The sequence below is a fragment of the Leptidea sinapis genome, chromosome 15 (genome assembly GCF_905404315.1).
Source record: "Leptidea sinapis chromosome 15, ilLepSina1.1, whole genome shotgun sequence".
Lineage (NCBI taxonomy): Eukaryota > Metazoa > Arthropoda > Insecta > Lepidoptera > Pieridae > Leptidea > Leptidea sinapis.
Window position 1 is genome coordinate 8,100,319 of NC_066279.1, and position 23,327 is coordinate 8,123,645.

Here is a 23,327-nt window from a genome sequence, read left to right on the forward strand (position 1 = left end):
TGGAAAGGCTAACGAAAAACGAATTCGCGGTCCGTTGCTTGAGAAAGAGTAGCTCCTGTGCAACGGGTACGAGGGGGGCACTGAAAATTTCGGGAATCAAGGAAGTGATACAACATTACTATTTAAAAATGTATTTATTGCTTTTCGAAGTATTCTCCGCTAAATTTGACACATTTTTCCACACGGTGGAACCAATCATTGAAGCAACCATTCCATTCGGAAGTTGGGGTCTCCAAAATGGCCGTTTTGTAGGCGTCCACAGCTTCTTCAGGTGATGAAAATCTGTGACCACGCAATTTATTCTTTATTCTAGGGAGAGTATAGAAATCATTAGGGCTTAGGTCGGGGCTGTACGGCGGATCGTCTAATAATTCTATGTTTTCTTGCTCTAAAAACTCTTTTGTTCTGTGCGCGGTGTGAGAACTCGCATTGTCGTGATGGAGGATGATGCGGCGGTTGCAGTTCTCTTTACGGAGTTCAGAAACGACCTGTGGCAAACAAATGCTAGCATAACATTCTACATTAACCGTTCTTTGTCTCTCAAGAGGAAAAGTCGCAGCATGGTTGGTTTTGGAAACAAACGTGGCCACCATTTTTTTTGCAACACTCCGTGAACGAACAATTTTTGTTGGCTTTAACTCATTTTCGAACACCCAAACTCGTGACTGGTTTTTTGTTTTGGGTTCGTACGTGTATACAGGATTCGTTACCTGATACGATGTTGTATACAGCATTTGAGTATCCTGCATAGAATCTTTCGAGAGTTCTGACGCACCAAGTAATGCGAGCCGCTTTTTGCTCTTCGAAGAGCAAATGTGGTATCTATTGGGAAAACAACTTTTTTACACCTATTTGTTCATGCAAGATTATTTGTATTTGGCTCATGCCAATGTCTAAAGTTGCCCGAATTTCGCGGTATCTCACATGTCGATCTTCCTCAATCAGCTTACGCACAGCATCAACGTTTTCTTTGGTGACTGCAGTTTTTAGACGACCTTGACGGGGATCATCACTGAGATTCAGCAAACCAGCGATAAATAGTGGTTTTGGATGGGGCTTCATCACCAAATGCAGAAATCATCCGGTCCACACACTGTTTTTGTGTTAAACCACTTCGAAAGTCATAATAAATCATCGCTCTAGAATTTTCTCAAGTTAATTCCATTTTCTCAACGACTAAACAAGTTTGAAAAGACCTTGTGGCAAGACCGAGAATCTTTTTTTAAATAAATAAATGGTATTCGATTTTTAAAACCAAGGAGTTTTCAATTGAAAATATTTTAATATGACAGAAACAGTGGAAATATTCCATTCCCGATACTTTTAGTGCAGCCCTCGTATATATGGTATAGGGGGGAGGCCCTATACCATACCCCCCAGCCCCCTACTGTATCCGCAATTAAACCACTAGCATGGGTCCATTTTGCGTGCAGTATTGGCCAGTTACTCCAACCAGCCCAGCTCCTTCCAGAAGTTCAGAACATTCCTGGGGTGCTCGGAGACATTTTTGCCCGTTGGTTGGCCACCCCCGCACATTCCAGGATTACGTGAGCGACCGTTTCGTCCTCGGCCAGACAGCCTCTGCACTTAGGACTGTCCGTTACGCCGATTGTGAATTAGTGTTTGTTTAGTGATGTGTGACCCGTTAGGGTGCCCACCATTATACGGATGTCATGTCTGTTGAGGCTGTAAAGTCTACGTGTCAGTTTGGGCGACAGTGCAGATATCGCTTCTTTCGACTGTCTACAGCTTGAGACATTCATCCATCGGGTGTTGTGTAGGTTGTTGGTGAGAGAGCGTATCCATGAGCGCATGGCTGAAGGGCAGTGGCAGAAGTGGCAATGGACCAGTCCCTAGATTTGCCGATACCCGCCTTGCAAGCTCATCCGCTGCATCATTACCCAGCGAACCGCTATGTCCCTTGATCCATTGCAGAGTTACCCGGTCATAAGAGGCAACTTGTTCCAGGGTTTGGTGACACTTGTATATTAGCGCTGAGTTGTAGGTCGTTGTTAGGTTGCCAGCGCTGCTAGTACCGCCATACTGTCAGAAAGAATTCTGATTCTGTGGCTATGTACTTTTGTTCTTAGTATTGCGCTGGCAGCTTCCTTTATGGCTACGCACATTGGAAGATGTAGCTGTGTGTGCTCAAGGGTACGGAAGTGTGTATGTTCAGTTCCTGTGAGAAGATGCCGGCACCAGTTCCAGTAGCCATTTTGGAGCCGTCTGTGTAAATTCTTAATTCATTTAGACCTGACTGGTCAGCATCCTTCTCACATAGCTGTATGTGATAGTTCTTATGAAAAGCATGTGTTTTAGGTATCTTATCCCATGGTGCCTCACAGAGTGAGTAGTCCTTTGTTACCCTATTCCAGAGATTACCTGTATGGCAGTCTTCATTCTACCATATACCCAACAGCTTTAGACGTAGAGTCGCCATTGTCGCTTCTTGTTGAAAGTGTATGTCGAGTGGTGTTAGCCCTAGAATAATTTCAAGGGCGGAAGTAGGCGTGGTGCGCATGCATCCTGTTATGGCTGTGCAAGCCAGCCGCTGGTAACGCTGCAGCTTGGTTTGTGCTGTCCCAAGCTCTGTCCTGGGCCACCAAGCTCTTGCTCCGTAGGAGATAATTGGTCTGATGACTGCTGTATAGAACCATCTGCTTATCTTTGTTCCAAAGCAACTTACTATCCAGTATAACCCATAGGTATTTAACTTCTTTAGTAAGGCTTAGTAAGGCGGTATTGAACAGCATTGGTAATGTAAAATTATCAAGGCTGCGTTTGTTTGTGAATAGTATTAGCTCCGTCTTTGACGGATCAGCTGTAAGTTTGTGTTGCGCGCACCATTCTTCAAGAATCTTAAAAGCAGATGTCATGAGGCTACATAAGACGCTCTCAAATGGTCCTGTTATTAGAATGGCGGGGTCGTCCGCATAGCCCCCTGTGCAACGGGTTCAACGAAAGTATTTCGTCACTCCAATGACCAACCATTCCAAACATAGGAATAGTATAATAAGTTTTATGCTTTCAATGGAAAATAAAGAAGATACAACTAATTATATTAACTTAGCTCTTTTGGTTTGCATTTACGTTCAGATTAATTCACAAATTATATGGAGGAGCTTTTCTTGATGTGCGTGAAAGATAAGAGAATTATTTACTTTTTACCACATTTTATGAAAAAGAAAAGTCAAAAGGACCATGACAAATTTTGATAGCAGAAATGATGCATGAAGCAGATTTATATTTTAGCCCTAGTGGGTGCAAGTAGTTTTATAAGGTAAATTTAATGATTAGCGATAGGAACTAACATAGATTTAAGTGAATATCGTAACTAAGAAATTATTGATTTTTGTCAAATACTGTATTAATGTGTTTTTAATTTATATGGATGGTATGCCTGTAAATATATGATTTTATTATTATTTATTCTTATGGGGAATAAATTTAAATGGTCACAGAAGTTAAGAATAATGATGTAACCATTTTGCTATAGGTATATTGCGTCTTGATTAGCATCATGCGGTTACACTTCGACATGCAGGGAAATATCAAAGGGAGACGCAGACGAAGTGCAGGCAGACATCATGGCATCCTAAGATAGTGAGATAGATATACCTAATGTATAGACAGGGATAGATCCCTAATTAATTCGGCTGAGCAGAAGGCACACCAAGAAGAAAGTAGATGAAATAATACGTTTTCTTTTTACCTTCACACTTAAAATGTGTAAAAAAACAAGTAATTTTACCCTTTTTTTCATGCTGTTTTCATGCTGTTTTTTTTGGATAATATTGGAAATAAAAATAGAATATATGAAAAATTTAAACCATAAGCCGTTACGAAATCTGGAACTTTTGATCTATTGTCAAGTTGTACCACTCGCTTAAAAAACTGAGGGATTATCCTTTCACAATATGCTTACTTTAATGTTAGGGTTTCAGAGCCTGGGGTAACTTATTTTGTGGAATTAATCTAAATTTTATAAAAAAATTGAGCATTATTGTATCTAGGAGTTTAATCGGGTAAAAGCAAATGTATGTAAGACATTTTTTTATTATTAGTATAAGCAAAAAGTATACATAGGGCACTAAAAGTTTTGCACTTCAAGCTAATCGGAACTCTTTGAATTTCGAATGTTATATTCAACCTTCTTAGTAATAAAAAAAACATGTCAATTGTTGGTCTGGAAATAATTTATCAATTGTTTTTTATCACACATCAAAGTTCTACGTACGCAACGTAAATGGAATTAGGTTGAAAAGATTATAGAGCGATGATTTAAAAAAGTTCTCTCTCTCCGCAAGACTGTGCCGCTCGTCTTCAAAATGCTTTTGGGAGAGAAGCACCTTGCTTGAGCACCGTGAGGCGATGGTTTCCTGAATTTGAGAGATGTTGGGTTTCTTTACATGACGAATTTCGTGAAGGGCGGCCTTCAACTGCCGCCAACAAAAATAATGTTGCTACTGTCTTTACAGTTGAAGGCTAATTGAAGAAAAGCCGCGGATTACCTATGAGACAATTCGAGACAACAAGAATTGAAAGTTCGGAAACTTTGTTGTCGTTGGATCCCTCGTGAACTGACAGCGGAACAGAAACATTTTTAGCTTCCAAAAAAGTACTCGTCATCCATCCTGCACATAGGCCCGACCTAGCACCCTGTGATTTCTGTATTTTCCCCAAAATCAAAGATTTGATGAGAGGTTTCAGTTTTACCAATTCCAAAGTGGCAGTGATACCGTTCAATCAGAACGTAGAAAACATGCCTTCAGATCTGTGGTCCTCCTGTTTTAAAAAATGGTTCGATCGCATGAAAAGACGTTTAAAATGTAAAGGAGAGTATTTTGATAGGCAATAAACATAATATTTTGGTTAGAACATGTTGTTTTTTTAAGTTACGCAAAACTATTAGTATGATCTACGTATCATTCTGTATGTTGTATTAAAAGTCCTCCTGTGTCTTTTTAATTCTTATTATTAGTATTATACTAACCTTTGTTCTAATATATCAAAAGATAAACTATAAGCCAAGCTTGTTTCGGAAATTTTTGTACAAACGTTTAGATCTTTATTCGTTCATAGTTAAAAGAAGGGTAGAAAGTACAATATCCAACAATCAAACATCTAAATTCCATTAATATTGTTCGTGTAGGGAACACAATCTTGGCTGTTTCCGAAATACTTTGAGTATCCAAATCTAATTTCCCCACTTCACAATGTGTCACGGGAAGCGTTTGCAAATGTCACTTGCCAACGCTTTTATTGTAAGTCCTATTTAACATTTTTTGAGATGGGAGAGAAAATAAGAAGCTCTTGCCGTTTTGATACATTTTCATAACACTTACTTAAATACTGATTTAAAAGAATTCTTGAATGTGCACGATTACGCAATGCTAAATTAACTATATGAGCTTTGTTAAGAGCTAGAACATATTAAATTGACTTTATAATAGGGTTCACGAGTATGCCTTTCTTACCAAATTAAATTACATCTTTATATATATAAATCCAGTGTCCTGATGTTTGTTTCCAGTGAACTCCCAAACTAATAAACGGGTTTTAATGGGGATTACTTAATGGAGTGCAGTTTAGTCCAATTTGAGAGATACGATAGTTTTTATTTCAATTTGGGACCCATAATTATTTTTATTTAGAATATTCAAGTTCCACTGTGAAACAATTTCATTATAACAACAGGGAGCATTTTTACGTAATATTTCTCGATGTTTTGAAATATTATTGGCAAATTCCTATAATACAGTATTTTTTTATTATCTACAGAGCAACGTCTGTTGGGTCAGCTAGTAATATTATATATTAAACAATATGCTATTATTTTTTTGTTTTACCAACCAACTATTGTAAGTGCTATGCTTGTATTTATTTTGAAGTAAAGTTTGTTGCGTGCCTTAAATAACTAATTATAAATACTCCAAATACTATAAACTTAATAAAAAAGGAAATAGCCTTCCTTTTCCAGGAGTCAATCATACCCACGAATAAACAGACGATAATAAGATTATCGCGATCACCATAAAAGGTTTTTACGAATGAATGTACTCTTCAGATATTCCGGACCTATGAAACCCAATAACGAAACGAATCATTTCAGCAAATAGGCCATCTAGTCCGCATCGACTCTCGTGCTAATAATTTATTCTACTAGCGTTGAGGGGATCCAGCATTAAATTATGAAGAGCGCCTACAGCTTTATAAGAATCTATCTTTAACAATTCCTTTAGCTTATAAATAAAAGAAACAAGCTCATCTTTATTTACAGTAATGAAGTGAAATCCACTTTGCTCGCTAGCAGACAATTTACTTTCAAATTAAAACGTCGGGTCTCTGGATAGGTGTTTTGCTTTGTAAAGTTCAATCTTTTAATTTTCTCTGTCAGGTATATGCTTTCAATTAAAATGGCTTAACCAATATTAATTTAGATAAATACTGTTATTTTATGAAAATATTTCGGTCATTATTCATTCAGAGTGAAAAAAAGGGTAGAAAGTACATCCGATTATCATATAGTTGTTTTTTCCAATGATCATATACGGCTCATTGATAGTGACATATTAAAAGTAATATTGTTCTTTATGATTGGTTCTGCTGGTTAAGGTGGTGGTGGATGCAGGTAGAGCTTTGGTTTGAGGATATTGTTCTCTTAGTAAATGTCATGTTTTGTGGGAAAGTTTATGCCGAAATAACCGACATTGTAAATGATACGAATAATTAGTCTGGCCATAAATACTGTTACAATTAAAGTTAAACATAATATTAGATTTGGATTTGGTGCCTGTCATTTTATATAATTCGTTCGCCTCCGGGCAGTTTTGATTGGAAAAGAACTTTTCCAGGAGTCGGACGTCACCAGAGCTGAAGACTGGCCGTCGTCCTGATCTTAATCCATTGGATTATGATTTATGGTCAGTCTTAGAGTGTACAGCTTACTCTAAACACCATGATAGTTTGAAGTCCCTAAAACAATCCGTACGATTGGCAGTGAAGAATTTTCCCTATGAAAGAGTGCGAGCTTCTATTGATAACTGGCCTCAACGTTTAAAGGACTGTATTGCAGCCAATGGGGACCACTTCAGATAAGCTTTTTATTTTTCAAATTGTTTTATATTTACGTATTAAACTAACACACTGTAAAATTAATAAGTGTTATTTGCAATTTTTAGAGTTAGTGAAATAGTCTTAACCTATGTTAGGAAATACAATAATAAATTACATATATGTTAGTAACAAACTTATTCTATATTAGTTGATATAATTAATAAACTTCCAAACGAAAGCAGACATCCAGTGCGCTTTGAATGCGCTGTCCTGTCTGTCGGCTATTACCTTCATAATAATATTGGGACCTATTTTTGACGGAGGTGATTCTTATCCGTATGATTGCGGAGAAACCATCGACACGGTTCTCCACAAACATACCGGACGCGCTACAATACCGAGGCAGTCCCAACATTATCCTGAAGATGTTATTATATTGGACACGGAGAGCATTAGTAGATTTTTGGGTATAGTCAACCCACAGACTGCACGTGTAAAAGCTCTGACAGAATGACTTGAATAGCGTGATCTTTACATCATGTGCATGAATAGAAATACATCCAAATTGTAATTCAAAAGTCATAATATTTAGTCTTCTGTTGCCTGTCAGCAAGGCGATCCTCTTGGTCCAGCAATATTAGCCAATTTAGCCTAGCCATTCATTCCGCTATAATAAAATTAAAATCGTTTGATGTTTGGTACCTACTTAGATCGTACTTTGGGTGGTGAAGTGGACTCTGGTTTAGGTTTGATAGATTTGATAGAATTTTAATAGAATAGAAAATTATACCCAGCTCAAAATTAAATTTTTCGAAATACAAACTTTTTATTAGCAAACTTATTATTAAATTTACAAATTTCAGACCGGATTGATATTATTACCAATGAATTTAATGTCTTAAATTTAATGTTGGCTCCCAATATTAAAGCTTTGGATTTGTGTTCAATTCAATTCACTTCTCCTTCTTGGAGCTCCACTATTTCCTGTTTCAATTCCAATGATATTAGCCGACCATATTAAGAATTTAAAAATGTTTCGGGCAGATTAATTAAGATTTATTCTCATATGGCCTTTACAATTATTCTCTCTTGTCTACTTATCAGAAAATTTATATACCTCTAAGGGTCTAGCTCATTATGGAGATTTAAAAATTTACTTGATGTGATTGATAGTTCTCTTAAAATTATTTTAGAAACTGTTTTGAATTGCGCGTTTACAGAACGTGTATGGTCTCAAGCATCTTTACAGAAACGGTTTGGTGGTTTTGGTTCAAAAGTTAGTTTCAGGCGTTGCTTTACTAGTGTTTCTGTCTTCAGTTCATGTTGTGAACCTTTACTAGAATTGATAATCATATGTACCAGGTAATTCAGAAATAACATATTTGGATGAAGTTAAAAATACACTTAAATATATATTGCACTTTCACAATTTTCAAGTATTCAAAATTTTCCAGACGAACTAAATTGTCTAAAAGCATGGAACACTTCTTTGTTAGTCAGCCTTTGATGATATTTCGATCACATCTACTAACAGATACAGAGCGTGTTCGTCTTTGGTCGTAACACAAATTAATTGCTTTTGTTTACAATCGTTAACTTCCGAGCTGATTGGAACGTTAATTTATAATTTTATGCGTATGACTCCGGCTAGGTATAAAAATAAATGAACTCAATCAATGTCAATGTGGTATTCAGATAGATGAACTTCGGTGCCATGGGCTATCCTGCCTAAAATCGGCAGGCCATATCAGTCGTCACCCCCACATTAATGAAGTCATCCGCACGGCATTAACCGCTCTATACCAGCTGTTTTAGAGCGGAATAGTATTATCTACCGCGATGGTAAGCGTCCTCGTGGAATGACTCTAGTGGCTTGGGCATGGGCAAGAGCGGTGGTGTCCAAGTTATTTCAGTTCGGGCTTCGGCTGAAGACGGCAATCGTCGCAAATATATCGGTCTCAGTGAGTCTTACATTCTTGTGTTGCCCCGTGGGGCCCAGAGGCGCGGATAATATACAAAGTACTAAATACGTGCCTCAATAGGGCTACTGGAAACCCAAGTGCTGATACCTATTTCGGTGAACGGATCAGCCTAGCTATCCAACGCGAAAATGCTGCCAGTATTCTTGGTACACTTCGCCATAGCGATAGTTTTAACTGAATGTAATTATAGGGATGACCGGTCGTCGTGGAAATCTTAGGGGAGGCCTTTGTCCGGCTGATGATGATAATGATGATGATGTTATAAGGTTTTGTTTTGTTTTGAGGTCATTTGTATTCGAATTTCATAGAGATGCCTTTTATGAAATAAGATCTAAGACCTCTATATGCAAATCTCATTTTAGTATAAATTACCCTATCGTACCTAATCCAATTTGTTTGATTTTCGTTGTTCATCTTCTATGTATAAATAATCTTGAATTGTGTACCTTAATAAGCTGATCGTCAGCTTTGCCCAGGATAACTTCACAGCCTTCGCGGTGAGCGAAAAGTTTCCGCGCCTGAACTTTCATGTGGAAAGTCTTCTCTATAAGGGGTGTAGCGACGACTCTCTCAAGCGACGTGGATGCGTTCGTAAAGCCCACCACATCGGCTTCCACTTCTTGAAGGAACGTCTCCCAAGTGTGGAATAACGATGACGGGCATGAGGCTCTGAAACGGTTGAGAATTTACAAAATTAGACATTATTGTATTCAGATAATCAAAAAATTAATGCGCATCTGTGCAATCTATCCATTAATATAACGCAAACAACACAGACAAAACGCTGACCCACTTATTCATAATAGTCTGATAACTTAAAGCATTGCTTATTCTCAATCTGTCTTCTTCTAGTGACCTAAGTTAGAATGAGAGAAAACACTCCTTAGCGGCTTTTTCAAGTTAGTGGAACATTATGAATAAGGGGGTGAGTGTAAACTGCGCATGTCATTCCCCACGATTTTGACCAATGAGACCGTATTTTTAAATTTTGCGCCTTCAAGATTCGTGCGATGGGTTCATTATATCGATGAGTATCTTCTAATCTTTAAGATGTTCTTTAGCAGATGTATCGGGTATGTATTGTACTATATATACCTTAGGTGTATATAGTATAGTGTGCACCCATCGTATATTACAGAAATAAAGATAGAAAAATATTTAAATTTAAAACATAGCAAAATTGAGTTTCACCTCAACATAATGCAGCGCTTGCCTGCCGGTTCACAGTTTTAAGTTTTCCTTTTATTATCTTAATTAATTTAATTTATTTAAACAAATTCAAGTAATTTTAAACATTCGAGTACCTTTATTTCATGTATAGTTGTATAATATAAATATTTTATAATGCTGAAGTTCTAAATGTACATTTATGAAAGTGCCATTTTTTCTGCTATGTTGCCAAGTTTCTTGCAGATTTTGTTTACGAAGTCCAGGTATATAGTAAGTTTATAACAATCCATTTAATGATTAATAAAAGTACTTGCAACAAAAAAACATAGCTTCAGAGATCTACTTTCCGTTGTTCGTTCTCGGCAAACATTATAATTAACATAATTATTAGAGTACTTTTATTTTAATATTAAATAAATTATTGCGTGTGCGAGTTTGACAGCGACATCAATTAATAAATATATATATAGCCGGCCCACATACTAGCGCTCTACAAAGCGCAGGTCCGGCCACACATGGAGTATTGCTGTCATCTCTGGTCTGGCGCACCCCAGCTCGATCAATGGATCGAGCTGATACTGGGGGTCAAATGTGACCGCGTGCAACGCAGAGCAGCTCGAATTGTCGGGGACCCAGTGCTCTGTGAACGGCTGGATCACTTGGCGTTGCGTAGAGACGTTGCTTCATTATGTGTCTTCTACCGCATTTATCACGGGGAGTGTTCCGAAGAGCTGTTTAACTTGATTCCTGCCGCCGAATTCCACCTTCGCACGACACGCCACAAGTTAGGATATCATCCCCACCATCTGGATGTGTGGCGGTCCTCCACAGTGCGGTTTTCAAGGAGCTTTCTTCACGTACTACAAAACTGTGGAATGAGCTTCCTTGTGCGGTGTTTCCGGGACGATACGACATGGGTACCTTCAAAAAAAGCGCGTACACCTTCCTTAAAGGCCGGCAACGCTCTTGTGATTCCTGTGGTTTTGCAAGAGAATGTGGGCGGCGGTGATCACTAAAGACCAGGTGACCCGTACGCTCGTTTGTCCTGCTATTCCAAAAAACAAATATACATTTTTATAGATGAACCTAATAACATGACCCAGCTTCAATGGTTCTGTTTAAGAAGACCTTTTCGTATACTGATAAAATAATAAAAATAGGATTTGATTTTTTATTCTAGAAAAATTCCATTTTCTGTTATTCGAATACGTCTTGTTAATAATATTATAAAATAGTATTCGTACTAATTTTGTATGTATATAATTAGTATAATCTTCGAAATACTAAGCCTAATGTAAAGATCATGTAGGTATACGAGATTAGCTTAAGGTATGATTTTGGGTGAAAAGAGCGGGCCGATTCGGAAATAATTTTGAAAGAAATTTTAAAAAGAAAAATTATTTCCCACTAAGGCATAATTTTTTTTTCAAAATTGATTTCTAAAGATTTTTTACAGAATTTTGACTTCAATTGAAAAAATGGCTCTCTGAGAAAGACAAAACGGCCAAAATCAAAATATATTTATTTACATTATTCAAGACAAAAATTATCATAATTTAGGCTAGTGTCCTGCGGTAAGCAATTAATACAGCTAGTATTGAAAGACACCGTTCTTTCTCCATTTCAATACATAATTCTTATATGAATTAACTAAAAAGGTAAACAAATATAATAGGTGGAGGATATCCACTGACACCTATGTAGCATTTATAAGTAATATTAATGTAGTTTGTATTAAAATTTATGGACCATGCAGGATTCGAACTCGGATACATCCCAGCGCTCTTATCAAGTACGCCAATATTATATTATATCATAATATATTTATAATATGTAGTACTTAATTTGTATATAACTTTCAGATAACTGGAGATCTAGAAGCTTTTTATTGTATTTTAATGATAATACAGTAACAAAATTACAATTTTTTTAAAAGCCTCAACCCATTCATTTTAAATATCCACAGAAAATAAATTTGTAAGCTCTCTGAGTTATTTTGTCATCCGACAAGAGAATTCATTCAAGCTCCATTTAATATTCCTAACGTCAAGTAAATTAAAATCTTTCAAAGCAATAAGCATTCATGAATGTTCAATAAAAGAAAATATCTACCAACTTGAACATAACGCCTCATTCGTATTTCGCTAAAGTGGTTGCAGGTTGAGAGTTCAAACCTCACCGTCTCCATTTTACAGGTTAAAAAAGTTCTTTTAACATAAATATAATTTGTATTAACAATTTGTTATTTTTTAAAGCCATAACCCTCTAGGATTACACTAATTAAAATTGAATACAAGCGGTTGAGCAGTTTATCAACTGTACAGTAGATCCTGTAGATGAAGCCACAGCTTGAGAGTTGTATGTATTATACAAGATGTATCAACGTTACGTCACTTGAACGGTTTTTTTTTATGGAATAGGAGGACAAACGAGCGTACGGGTCACCTGGTGTTAAGTGATCACCGCCGCCCACACTCTCCTGCAACACCAGAGGAATCACAAGAGCGTTGCCGGCCTTTAAGGAAGGTGTACGCGCTTTTCTTGAAGGTACCCATGTCGTATCGTCCCGGAAACACCGCACAAGGAAGCTTATTCCACAGCTTCGTGGTACGAGGAAGAAAGCTCCTTGAAAACCGCACTGTGGAGGACCGCCACACATCCAGATGGTGAGGATGATATCCTAACTTGTGGCGTGTCGTGCGAAGGTGGAATTCGGCGGCAGGAATCAGGTTGAACAGCTCTTCGGAACACTCCCCGTGATAAATGCGGTAGAAGACACACAATGAAGCGACGTCTCTACGCAACGCCAAGTGATCCAGCCGTTCACAGAGTACTGGGTCCCCGACAATTCGAGCTGCTCTGCGTTGCACGCGGTCAAATGGATCGAGCTGATACTGGGGTGCGCCAGACCAGAGATGACAGCAATACTCCATGTGAGGCCGGACCTGCGCTTTGTAGAGCGCTAGAATGTGGGCCGGCTTGAAGTATTGCCGTGCTCTATTTATGACGCCCAGTTTCTTTGAAGCCAGTTTGGCTTTGCCCTCCAGATGGCCACGGAATTGGCAATTGCTCGAGATTTCGAGACCCATTATTCCGATACTAGGCGAGGCTTTAAGGGAAGTGTTCTCGAAGAGCGGTGATACGGCAAATGGGGTTTTTTTAGTGGTAAACGCGCAAACTTGAGTCTTCTGGGGGTTAAATTGGACAAGGTTCAACTTACCCCATTCCGCGACCTTCTCGAGAGAGGACTCGATAGAAGACACAAGTTTCTCCCGGCACTGGTCAACGTTTTCCCGAGAGAGACTTGCATGGCCCGTGTATACGGCATCACCAGTGCTGTCGTCTGCATAGCAATGCATGTTGGGGGAGTCCAACATATCATTGATATGCAGAAGAATCAGCGTGGGAGATAGCACACAGCCTTGGGGCACTCCAGCGTTCACGGGCTTGGGATTCGAGCAATAACCGTCGATAACGACCTGTATGCTGCGCCCAGTGAGGAAGCTGGAGGTCCACTTGCATAAGCTCTCGGGAAGCCCAAATGATGGAAGTTTTGCGAGGAGCGCCTTGTGCCATACACGATCAAAGGCCTTCGCTATATCCAGAGCAACTGCCAGGCCTTCCCCCTTGCTTTCAATAGCCGCCGCCCATCTATGTGTTAGGTATTCCAGAAGATCGCCAGTCAACCGACCATGGTGAAAGCCGTACTGCCGGTCATTGATCTGTTGAACTGGTGACCCTCAAGGTATACCAACAGCTGGCAGTTAATTATGCTCTCCATAATTTTGGAGAGTAGGGAGGTAATAGCAATAGGCCTGTAGTTTGCCGGATCCGAACTGTCTCCTTTTTTTGAGATCGGATGGACAAGGGCTGACTTCCATGAATCAGGGACTACGCCTTTTGAATAAGAGTGCCGGAATAAACGCGTTAGCACCGGCGTCAACTCAGGGGCACACGTTCTAAGCACGATTGGAGAAATGCCATCCGGTCCGCTCGACTTCCTGACGTCCAACGAAAACAGAGCTCGCCTAACAGTTTTCTGTCTGACCGCGGGATGGTCAGCGGTGTTTTTCCGTTGTCGTCAAGAGTCGAGTTGGAGGCAAAAAGAGTGCACAGGAGATCGGCTTCCTCTTTTGCCGTATGGACCAGGGTGTCATTCCTCATGTGCAACGGCGGCATGGACGGCTGGTTGAAGTTACCAAGAGCAGCTTTCGACAACGACCAGAACTTGCGTGTTCCGTTCGGGTAACTGGAAAGCTGTTCGCCAATTTTGACGACGTGCTTCGATTTCGCACGGGCGATTTGCCGCTTAAAAAATCTGGAAGCACGGTTATATTTCCTCTTCAGAACATTGCAGTTCGGATCCTTTGAGCCCAGCGCCGCAACCCAAGTTCGATACGCCTGTTTTTTGCAGTCAGATGCTGCTTTAACTGACGCATCGAACCAGGGCTGTGATCTGCCACCGATCGGTACTACAGAGCTTGGTATAAAAATATCCATGCCCTGCAGTATCACATCGGCTACTGCAACGGCGCAGGCACTAGGATCATCCGAAAGGAAACAAACCCTGCCCCAAGGGTAGGATGCAAAAAAGGAACGCATCCTATCCCAATCTGCTGACTTGTAGTGCCAAACGCGGCGGGTCGCTGGTGGTCTGCGACGTTGGCGTCGGATAGGCACTACACTCCTGACCAGGCAATGGTCGGACGTTCCGAGACGGGCGTCGACAGAGACCTGGTAACCATCGGGATGTGTAGTCAGCAGAAGATCTAATAAGGACGGCATGTGGCTATCCACATCCGGGAGCCGCGTCGGCGACTCAACCAATTGGGACAGACCATACGCCAATGCAAAATTATGCACAGATCGCCCTGCGTAGTCTGTGGTACGTGATCCAAGCCATTCGGCATTGTGCCCGTTGAAATCACCCAAGACTACGATTTCAGCGGAGGGGATCTGTGCAAGCACGTCGTCACTTGCCGCTTGAACGCAGCCCATGAGATGATCGGTTTCTGCGTTACCACTATGGGACCTGTAGACACACGCATAGATGCGGACGCGGTCCTCTAAATCTACGCGGAGCCAGAGAGTAGATAGGCCCCTACCCTCAAAATTGCCGAGACGGCGACAGCAGATATCCTCCCAACGTACACACATACCCCGGCATGAGGCATGAAATTATGCTCAATTTTGTACCCGGGGTACGTTAAATATGACGTATCGCTAGGTCGAGACATCTGCGTCTCCGTAAGGAAACACAAGGCCGGCTGCGCCGTCTCAAGGTGGTGGTGGACGGCGTTTAAGTTGGAGTGAATTCCCCGGATGTTAAAAAAGTGCACATTAAGCGTGGAGCGGGGTGCCGTGGTGTTGCTGCCCTGTGTGTCCTGTGACATACGCGGTACTGTGCCCTCCCCAGAATACGAGGGGCAGCCCGAGCGCGAATGCACGGGGAGGGATTCTCCGGCTCTACAAGAGCCGGTACCCTCCTGGGGTGATTTCTTTTTTAGGACCGCTCTCATATTTTGTTGGGGGAGGGGGGGGGGGGGGGGAAGGTCGGGGGAATGGCCTCCGATCCTCGACACTAACCTATGCGAAACATAGCGGCACTAGGCCGCTACTTCACGCCGGTATTCTGTGCGAGTGTGGTCAGTAACCCGGACGAGTCTTGCCCGATTGTGCTGACGTCATAAGACAGCAGCGTGACTCTCCCACTTTCAAAAAGCCCGTAGTCGCCTCTTACGACACCCTTGGACCTGGGACTACCCTATTCTTTTTACGCCCCGGGGCAGCACGGTTGGCTCAGTTGGAAAGAGTGCTCGCACGGAATGTTTGAAATTTAGTTCTCAAATTTAATTTGTGTAATTAGTAATGTTTTACTGCATTTAATGAAGGTATTCTTCTTCCTGGTCGATTGGATCATTACCCAATGCCGTGTCTGTGATAGTCTTGTGTTAAGAGTAGTTGTTACTTTCTTCCATCTAGCTTAGTTTGTGCTTCACCTAGAACTGTTTCTTTGAAGCCAGTGAGAATCGTTACTTCGGCACACCAGCGGGTAGGTGATCATAGTCATGGTATTTCATTTACTGACCAAGATCTATAGTTCCAGATTATTTAGTGGTCAGCGTGTATTGTCATCAATAAAATAATTATGTTGCAGCAAGTTAAAAAATACTCATTATTTTACTATCAATTAATATTATAGTATGTAAAATTTATTGAAGTAGGCGTTACTTTGCGGAAATCCATAATTATACAAATGATTTAAGTTTTCTTTAGTCTTAATTCCGCCAATATTTGTTTTTAAGCAATTCGACATCCAGGCATCCTCAGGACGTGTTGTCTCGCCAAAATCTGGCACGAGACATCGACAAATATTGGCGGAATTAACACTAAAGAAAACATAAATCATTTATATAATGATATTATGTTTTTAATTATTATCATTGCGGAACTTTAACATAGTAATTATTATGACGAGTTCTCATGATTCACGACACACACTATGGACGTCGCCAGTAGTGTGTGTCATGAATTAAGGAATCAAGACCAAAACAAAACGAATTAGATGTACTCTTGGTGGCGTGTCAATGTGTCAAGAGTTTCTCCCCGCTTCCGCAAGCAAATCCGCCGTGACCAGGATTCAAGCGATTGGATTGAAATATCCGCATCAAATTAATAAAATATATAAATATATCGCGAGTACCCGTCACAATAATTACTAAATTAACATTTATATCTTACGGGTTTCAAAAATGAGGATGTTATGATTTGAGAACCGATTTGAATTAACATTTCGTGAGGAGGGTCGTAGTTTTTGATTCAATTTAATGTAAGAATACCACACCATTTTATAAGTGTTAGTCTCAATTTTTAAGGCTTAACATGCATTACCTCTTAGTCTTACATTAATATATACAGATTTAATTGATTAAATATTTCTTCTACTAGTAAAATACCGGATAATTTCGCAAACTTTCACGTAAAAGATCTTTAAAACACTGAACTATGCATTTTTATTTATATATAGGTTTTATGATGTGAGAAATATAATACAGGTTTAGTAATTGGCAGTGATGATTGATTCCGTTGATCCTTTAAGGCTCAGAACTCAGGAAATGAGTTTCCGATTAATAAAGTTTTACTCGTTAACATTGGTACATATAAGTTTTTCTTTGCAATTAATACATGATTGCAAATTTTATTGGAACAATAATTAGTTATAACTGGAAGATGAAGTTTGTGTTAAATAATAATTGTGTGAATAATACTAGTATCATTGACAGCTCAACAATAATATGATCGTGAAATATTTAATCCCCAAAATAGTATTTCCAACTGACTGAAAAAGGGGGATATGTCTTTCTCGATTCGAATGTTTTTTAGTTTTGAATTACCTTGTTAAAAGTAAGTGCAGGTTTTTGAAGTTATACTTCTTTAGGCGCGTTATGAAAAAATTATGAGAGTGAAATTTTAAGATGGGTGCGCATCACTGTAACATAAAAGTTATATGTTCAAGTTGGTTCCTCCAATTTTCTGACCTTTGCATCATTCGCATTTTGCATTTTTTTTTGGTTTCTTGGTCCATTATTAGGACAGGCAAAGGGTTCAAGTCCATACAGCCGTATTCATTATTTAATAATTAATTGCGAAAGCCATCTTTGTAAAGATTTTTACAAAATTTTTCTGTATAAAAACGTAGAATAGCACGAGGAATGAATCATTTTAATCATTTTTGCTTCCTTAGGCTAAAGAAGTATAACTTCTTGCGTGCACACATAAGTACGGACACACTTTTTATTAATATTTTTTATTGTTAAAAATATATAAAATTCCAAGCAAACTAAATGTCGTATCGTCCCGGTAACGCACACTCAACAGTCTAATCTATATGTTTTCCTGATATTATAATATCCATGTTCCTTAGTAAAAGGTTAACATCATCATCATCATCAGCCGAAAGAAGAAGAATATGAAAAGAAGAAGAAGCAGAATTTTCAAGAAGGTTGACTTATCACAGTACAAATGCAGTTTCAAACATTATATTTACTTTCCGTTCATTGTACTTCGTGCCCGCTATGTCATAGAATTGTATCAAGTGATATTATACCCGTAGCATATATTGCTGAAACAAAGCCTTTCATATATCCATAATGCTAATACAAACACCACAATAAATTGTTCCAGTCTTGTACATGTACCTAAACAAACAATGCTCTCAGCGTTACAGATATACTCGAAAGCCCGCTTTCACGTAAGCTAGATGCCACCTGCTCTCTATACGTAATATAAATAAGTATTATTCGGTAATCTACCTCGAAGCAGACAGTGTCATGATTTCACACTACAAAAATTATAATGATATTGGCACATGTATAAAAATAAACTAGCTCCAAACTAGGCATTGCCAGAATTTGATAAGAAATATCCTATTGATTCAGTTGCTTTTTTTTCTAATATTAAATTTGGGTTGTATTCTTAGCAGGAAATTTTGATGATACAGTTTTACTTTTTATAGAAATTGGGCTCAGGACTCCTTTTAGTACTTTTCGCTATTAGTTAGAGTTTCAGATTTGGCCATCCGGGCCTTACTTGAAAAACTCGCCCTGTATACTATGTAATACGCAAGGTACACTTAAGTAATGTATAAATATTACGGGGCAGGGCCCGGTATATTAATCAGCAAGAGACGTTTTACTGCACAAAACAGCTATAGCAATAGATGACGTAATAAGGTCGTGCTATTCCCGGCATGGTGTGCGACACAACTGACTCGCTTGATTATTCTTGCCTGACTCCCCTGCTCGGCACTCGACTTGCGCCCGCTCTCGCACTGCATGCCGATTACACTCAAACCATGACGAATACCAAATTATATTCGTACTTGCTTCTTATGCTCGACGTTTGTGACTATGACATATTTACTTATTACATAATATGAAGTTAAAGAATGATAATTAGTGAAGTATTAGCCAGTGCTTCCCTACAGATTGAAATACTTTCTTTCTCAAGTATTGAAGAGATTCATTAAGAGGTTTAAAATAAAATTATGTTTATTAAAATACTATTTACGTCTCATTTTGAATATTATCTACGACTCAAATACGCCAATCAAAAGCATTAATAGACTCATGCATAATTTGAAAGCTTTGAGCGTTGTTACATCCAAGCTGTATCAGACGATAATAATGTTACGTCACTCATTACCACACATGAATGGCATAATGTTATTTCCAATTGGGAGCACGGGCACTCGTTACGAATCGCAAATGATTATCTCGACGTAATTTTCTAAATGGGAATTCCCCAAGTAGGCAATTTAGTTGGTTCGTGTAAGGGACGTGGGTCTTGCTCTATATTAGTGATTAGTTTCTTAGGCCGCAGTCAAGCCACTTGAACCAATCTAGTTCTTGAGATTGATTTCCGTAACGAGTCATGACTGGCTTTTAATAAGCCATGAATAAGTTTTTCTGAAGCGAAAACTTTACACTGAGAGGTCTTGTGTGGGTATTGAAGAGAAGCTGTCATAGTTGGCTATGAAACGCTTTTGTGGGTAAAATTAGATCAAGTTGGCTAAGCGAGACTCGGTCGATAAGCGCGATTTTATTTCATTTTTTTTATTTAATAAAACGTCATATACAAACTTTGATGGTAACAAATTGTGATTGTTGTGTACATGACTATCTGATAATTTAATTAGATATTTGATTGTCAGAAAAATAGATAAATATTGATAAAAAAAATTCTTTATATATCTGTTTATTTAAAATATTATTTATTGTTAATTTTTTTATTAAAATTTATTAACTTAAACAAGATGGCCACTAGGCAAATTTATCATTGCATCAATATGGAAATTGTTTCAAAGGTTCCCGTTATGGTAAAAAACTTGGGATTATTATTGGTTTCGAATATGACCCACGCGCTTAACTATTATTGCAACAATATGAAAATCGTTTCCGTGATTTCCTTGGTGGCAGACAACAAATTTGGGATTATATTTGAAATCTTAGAGAGCCTCGCGAAATTATCATTAAATTGTACAGATATCACATCTATGGCTCTTTGAGTGATAGAGAACGAAAATGGGATAATTTTTGAAATCCAAGGTGATATATTCCTTTGTTAAGTGTAAACACCTGTCGTGTTTATTTATTTCTTTAACAAAATTTTCGGTGGATATCAAATTAACGTAAATGCTTTAAATAATAATTTATCATTAGAAAATATTATTTTTTATACAATAGCGCAGTCTATAGAAATAAGAGATTTCCTCGTTGAATATATTTTCAATCTCGGAGGGGAAAATAGAAAATGTTTACTTTAAGCCTATTTCAATGACAAATGTAATTTAGGTTTACTCCCAATACATATTGAGTTGTTTTCTCTTTATCAGCACGTATCTTCTGAATTTTATATTGTAATTCAAATTATATTTGTGTCGATCAGAAGTCGGCTGGTTGTGTATTTAAAAAGAAAATCGCAACACCAGAATATGACGTCACTTTTCGGAGGGTAACTCCGTTCTCGTTTTAGCCGCCCGGGTTTTTGATTCACTTCATACACCACATCCTAAAAGGCTGACAACGCTCCTGTGGTTCCTCTGGTGTTGCAAGACAGTGTAGGAGTTGGTGATCACTTACAATCAGGTAACCTGTGCGCTAGCTTAGACTACGAGTGAGTTACATAAATAATAATGTAGTGTAAAAACGGAGAAAAAATAAAGGATTTAATTAACATGACTAAGCGCAAAAAAAAATTACAGGAAAAAATTTACTAGTATTTTCATACAGGTTTTATTTTTCAAATAATTCTAATTTAAATTAAGCCACTTTTCCAACATCACTAACTTGAACTATGAAGTATGCAATTGATGAGCTGAACTTAAATTCATTGAATTATTCATCAAGAATTCACTTAATTATACCGGGGCCATTATCCGCTTCCACATACAGCCGTTTTCAATAACGTATCTGTAGTTACGGATAAATTGCTATCACCGTTATAAATGTTATATAATTATTAATGACAAGATCTTATCTATCCATAGTTATGTGCAATATAGTTTGTTATTAGTTATAGTTCCATGCTATCTATCGATAGGTTATTGAAATGTAAGTAAGCGTAAAAGGTTAGATTTGTTTACCTCTAGTCAGTTAAACTAAGGATAGATAGGCCGTTACTCATGTAATATGTCATATTGATAATATAGCATATTGAATACGGTGTAAAATAAAAACAACTACTACGCACAGTGACATCATTTGATAAACTACAGGCAAGATTGAGCCGTAGCAGGTAATATCAAAATTTTTCGGAATAAATGACAGAAATGTGTGAAACGTTACTGAATAATTCAAGAAGAGGACTGGTCAGATATCTAATACTTACACACGTAAAGGAAGCACACCGAATACATTAACCTACCTTCATATTCTTCACGAGAATAAGATAGAATAACAAACCTTCTCTCAGTTTTATGCGTGTTCGTAAAGTATTAAAACTTTTTTTTTTTAAATTCATTTCATGGCACGAGATGTTGGTCTGTTGGCCACTTTGTTATACATACGCTTTATATTTTATCACGGCCTGTATGGAAGTATGTTACGCAAATTTGGACATTATTCTCACCCACATCAAGACATCCGTTTTACTGGAACATTTTCTTACATGTGAAGCACCTATGATGACAAGATATTGTAATATTTCCATTAGTTTGGCCTAGCCAGGATAGTCAGGATATTTCAAAAATATCTACATACAGAAGAAGAATTTGAGCCTCTTTATGATCTATTTAGGTCGATAATATATATATCGATAGTGATTTTTATGCTATTAATATTAACTATAAATAAAATTAATTATAGTTTACAAAAACTAAATATAAACACAATAAATTAAATTAAATTGAGATCTAATTCTGCATGAAGTGCGCTTAATAGGTTATTAAAAGCTCATTTTACTTTTATATCGTAACAATTTTTACAGCACTTTAATCCATTCAAACAAGGAGTAAAACATGTGAATATTTTTCGTTGCTTCTTGCCACATTCTGAAAATATAATCTCAAAACGGACATATAATTCATGCGAGCTCGAATAATTTTTCTTTTCGAATGTAATAGCCTCAGGCTTATCCAGTAAATTAGAGAAGAGAGAGAATTTTTATTGCGCTTTTCGATATTAGTTTACCCAATTATTATGTATTTTGGGTAAAGTAATATTATTATAGTCTCGAAGTTTTTTATCGACGTCATAATGATACAAGTGAGTTGCTTATTATTCACGAGGCTGTGAGTTGCAGCCCGAGCCATAGGCGAGAGTGTAAATACGTTAGTTTAGGAAGTCAGGTTAAATTGAAAATACTATGTTTCCTCTCATATAATTTGCTGTTAGGTACTGACTTAAATTTGTAGGGTTAATTCTATTACGCACTTGTGTTTAATATTAGTATGCACGTGTGTTTTTATGGTCCTAAGAACGATGTAATGAGGCTCATCTTACGAGCAAGCGTGTTGAAAATGTATATTATACGATATATATCTGATATATTTGATCTCAAATAAAAAACTCCGTACCATATCAATATGAAATAACGTCTTATTGATTGATTGATTTCTTTAAGTAGGTACGAATCTTGCTTAGACTTCATAAATGAAGTGGCCAAATACAGACAGTAGGTTACGAGAACCCAAGTCACCCAAATTGCTCAAATGATTGCGAAACTGAAGTAGCAGTGGGCACGGCACATAGTTCGACGCATAAATGGCCGTTGGGGCAATAAAGTCCTCGAATGGCGACCACGTACTGGAAGACGCAGTGTTGGAAGGTTCACACAAGATGGACCGACAATCTGATCAAGATTGCCGGAATACATTGGACGAGGGCAGCGTGGGACCGATCTTCGTGGAGATCTTTAGGGGAGTAGTAGACGTCTTCCAGCTGATATGATGATGATGTTTAAATGTATTATAATTTCAGTAAATTAATGAATGATTATGTAGCTATTTGTTGTTAAACCAAAACTGCAATTACGCATATATCAATCCACAATAGCTAATGATTGTTTACGTTATGTTGTAATTAAACAACCAATTATATGGTTAACTAAAATGTTTGCATC

The 23,327-nt window shown here is 38.1% G+C and overlaps 1 protein-coding gene across 3 annotated transcripts in view; it reads right to left on the reverse strand.

The window, feature by feature from the left end:
• LOC126968458 (uncharacterized) overlaps positions 1-23,327 on the reverse strand; it is a 252,731-nt gene that overhangs the window by 83,850 nt on the left and 145,554 nt on the right. For all 3 annotated transcript variants that reach the window (XM_050813504.1, XM_050813505.1, XM_050813506.1), the window contains one exon: positions 9,485-9,707. In XM_050813504.1, coding sequence (XP_050669461.1) covers positions 9,485-9,707 — 223 coding nt within the window. The remainder of the gene's footprint in view (positions 1-9,484; positions 9,708-23,327) is intronic.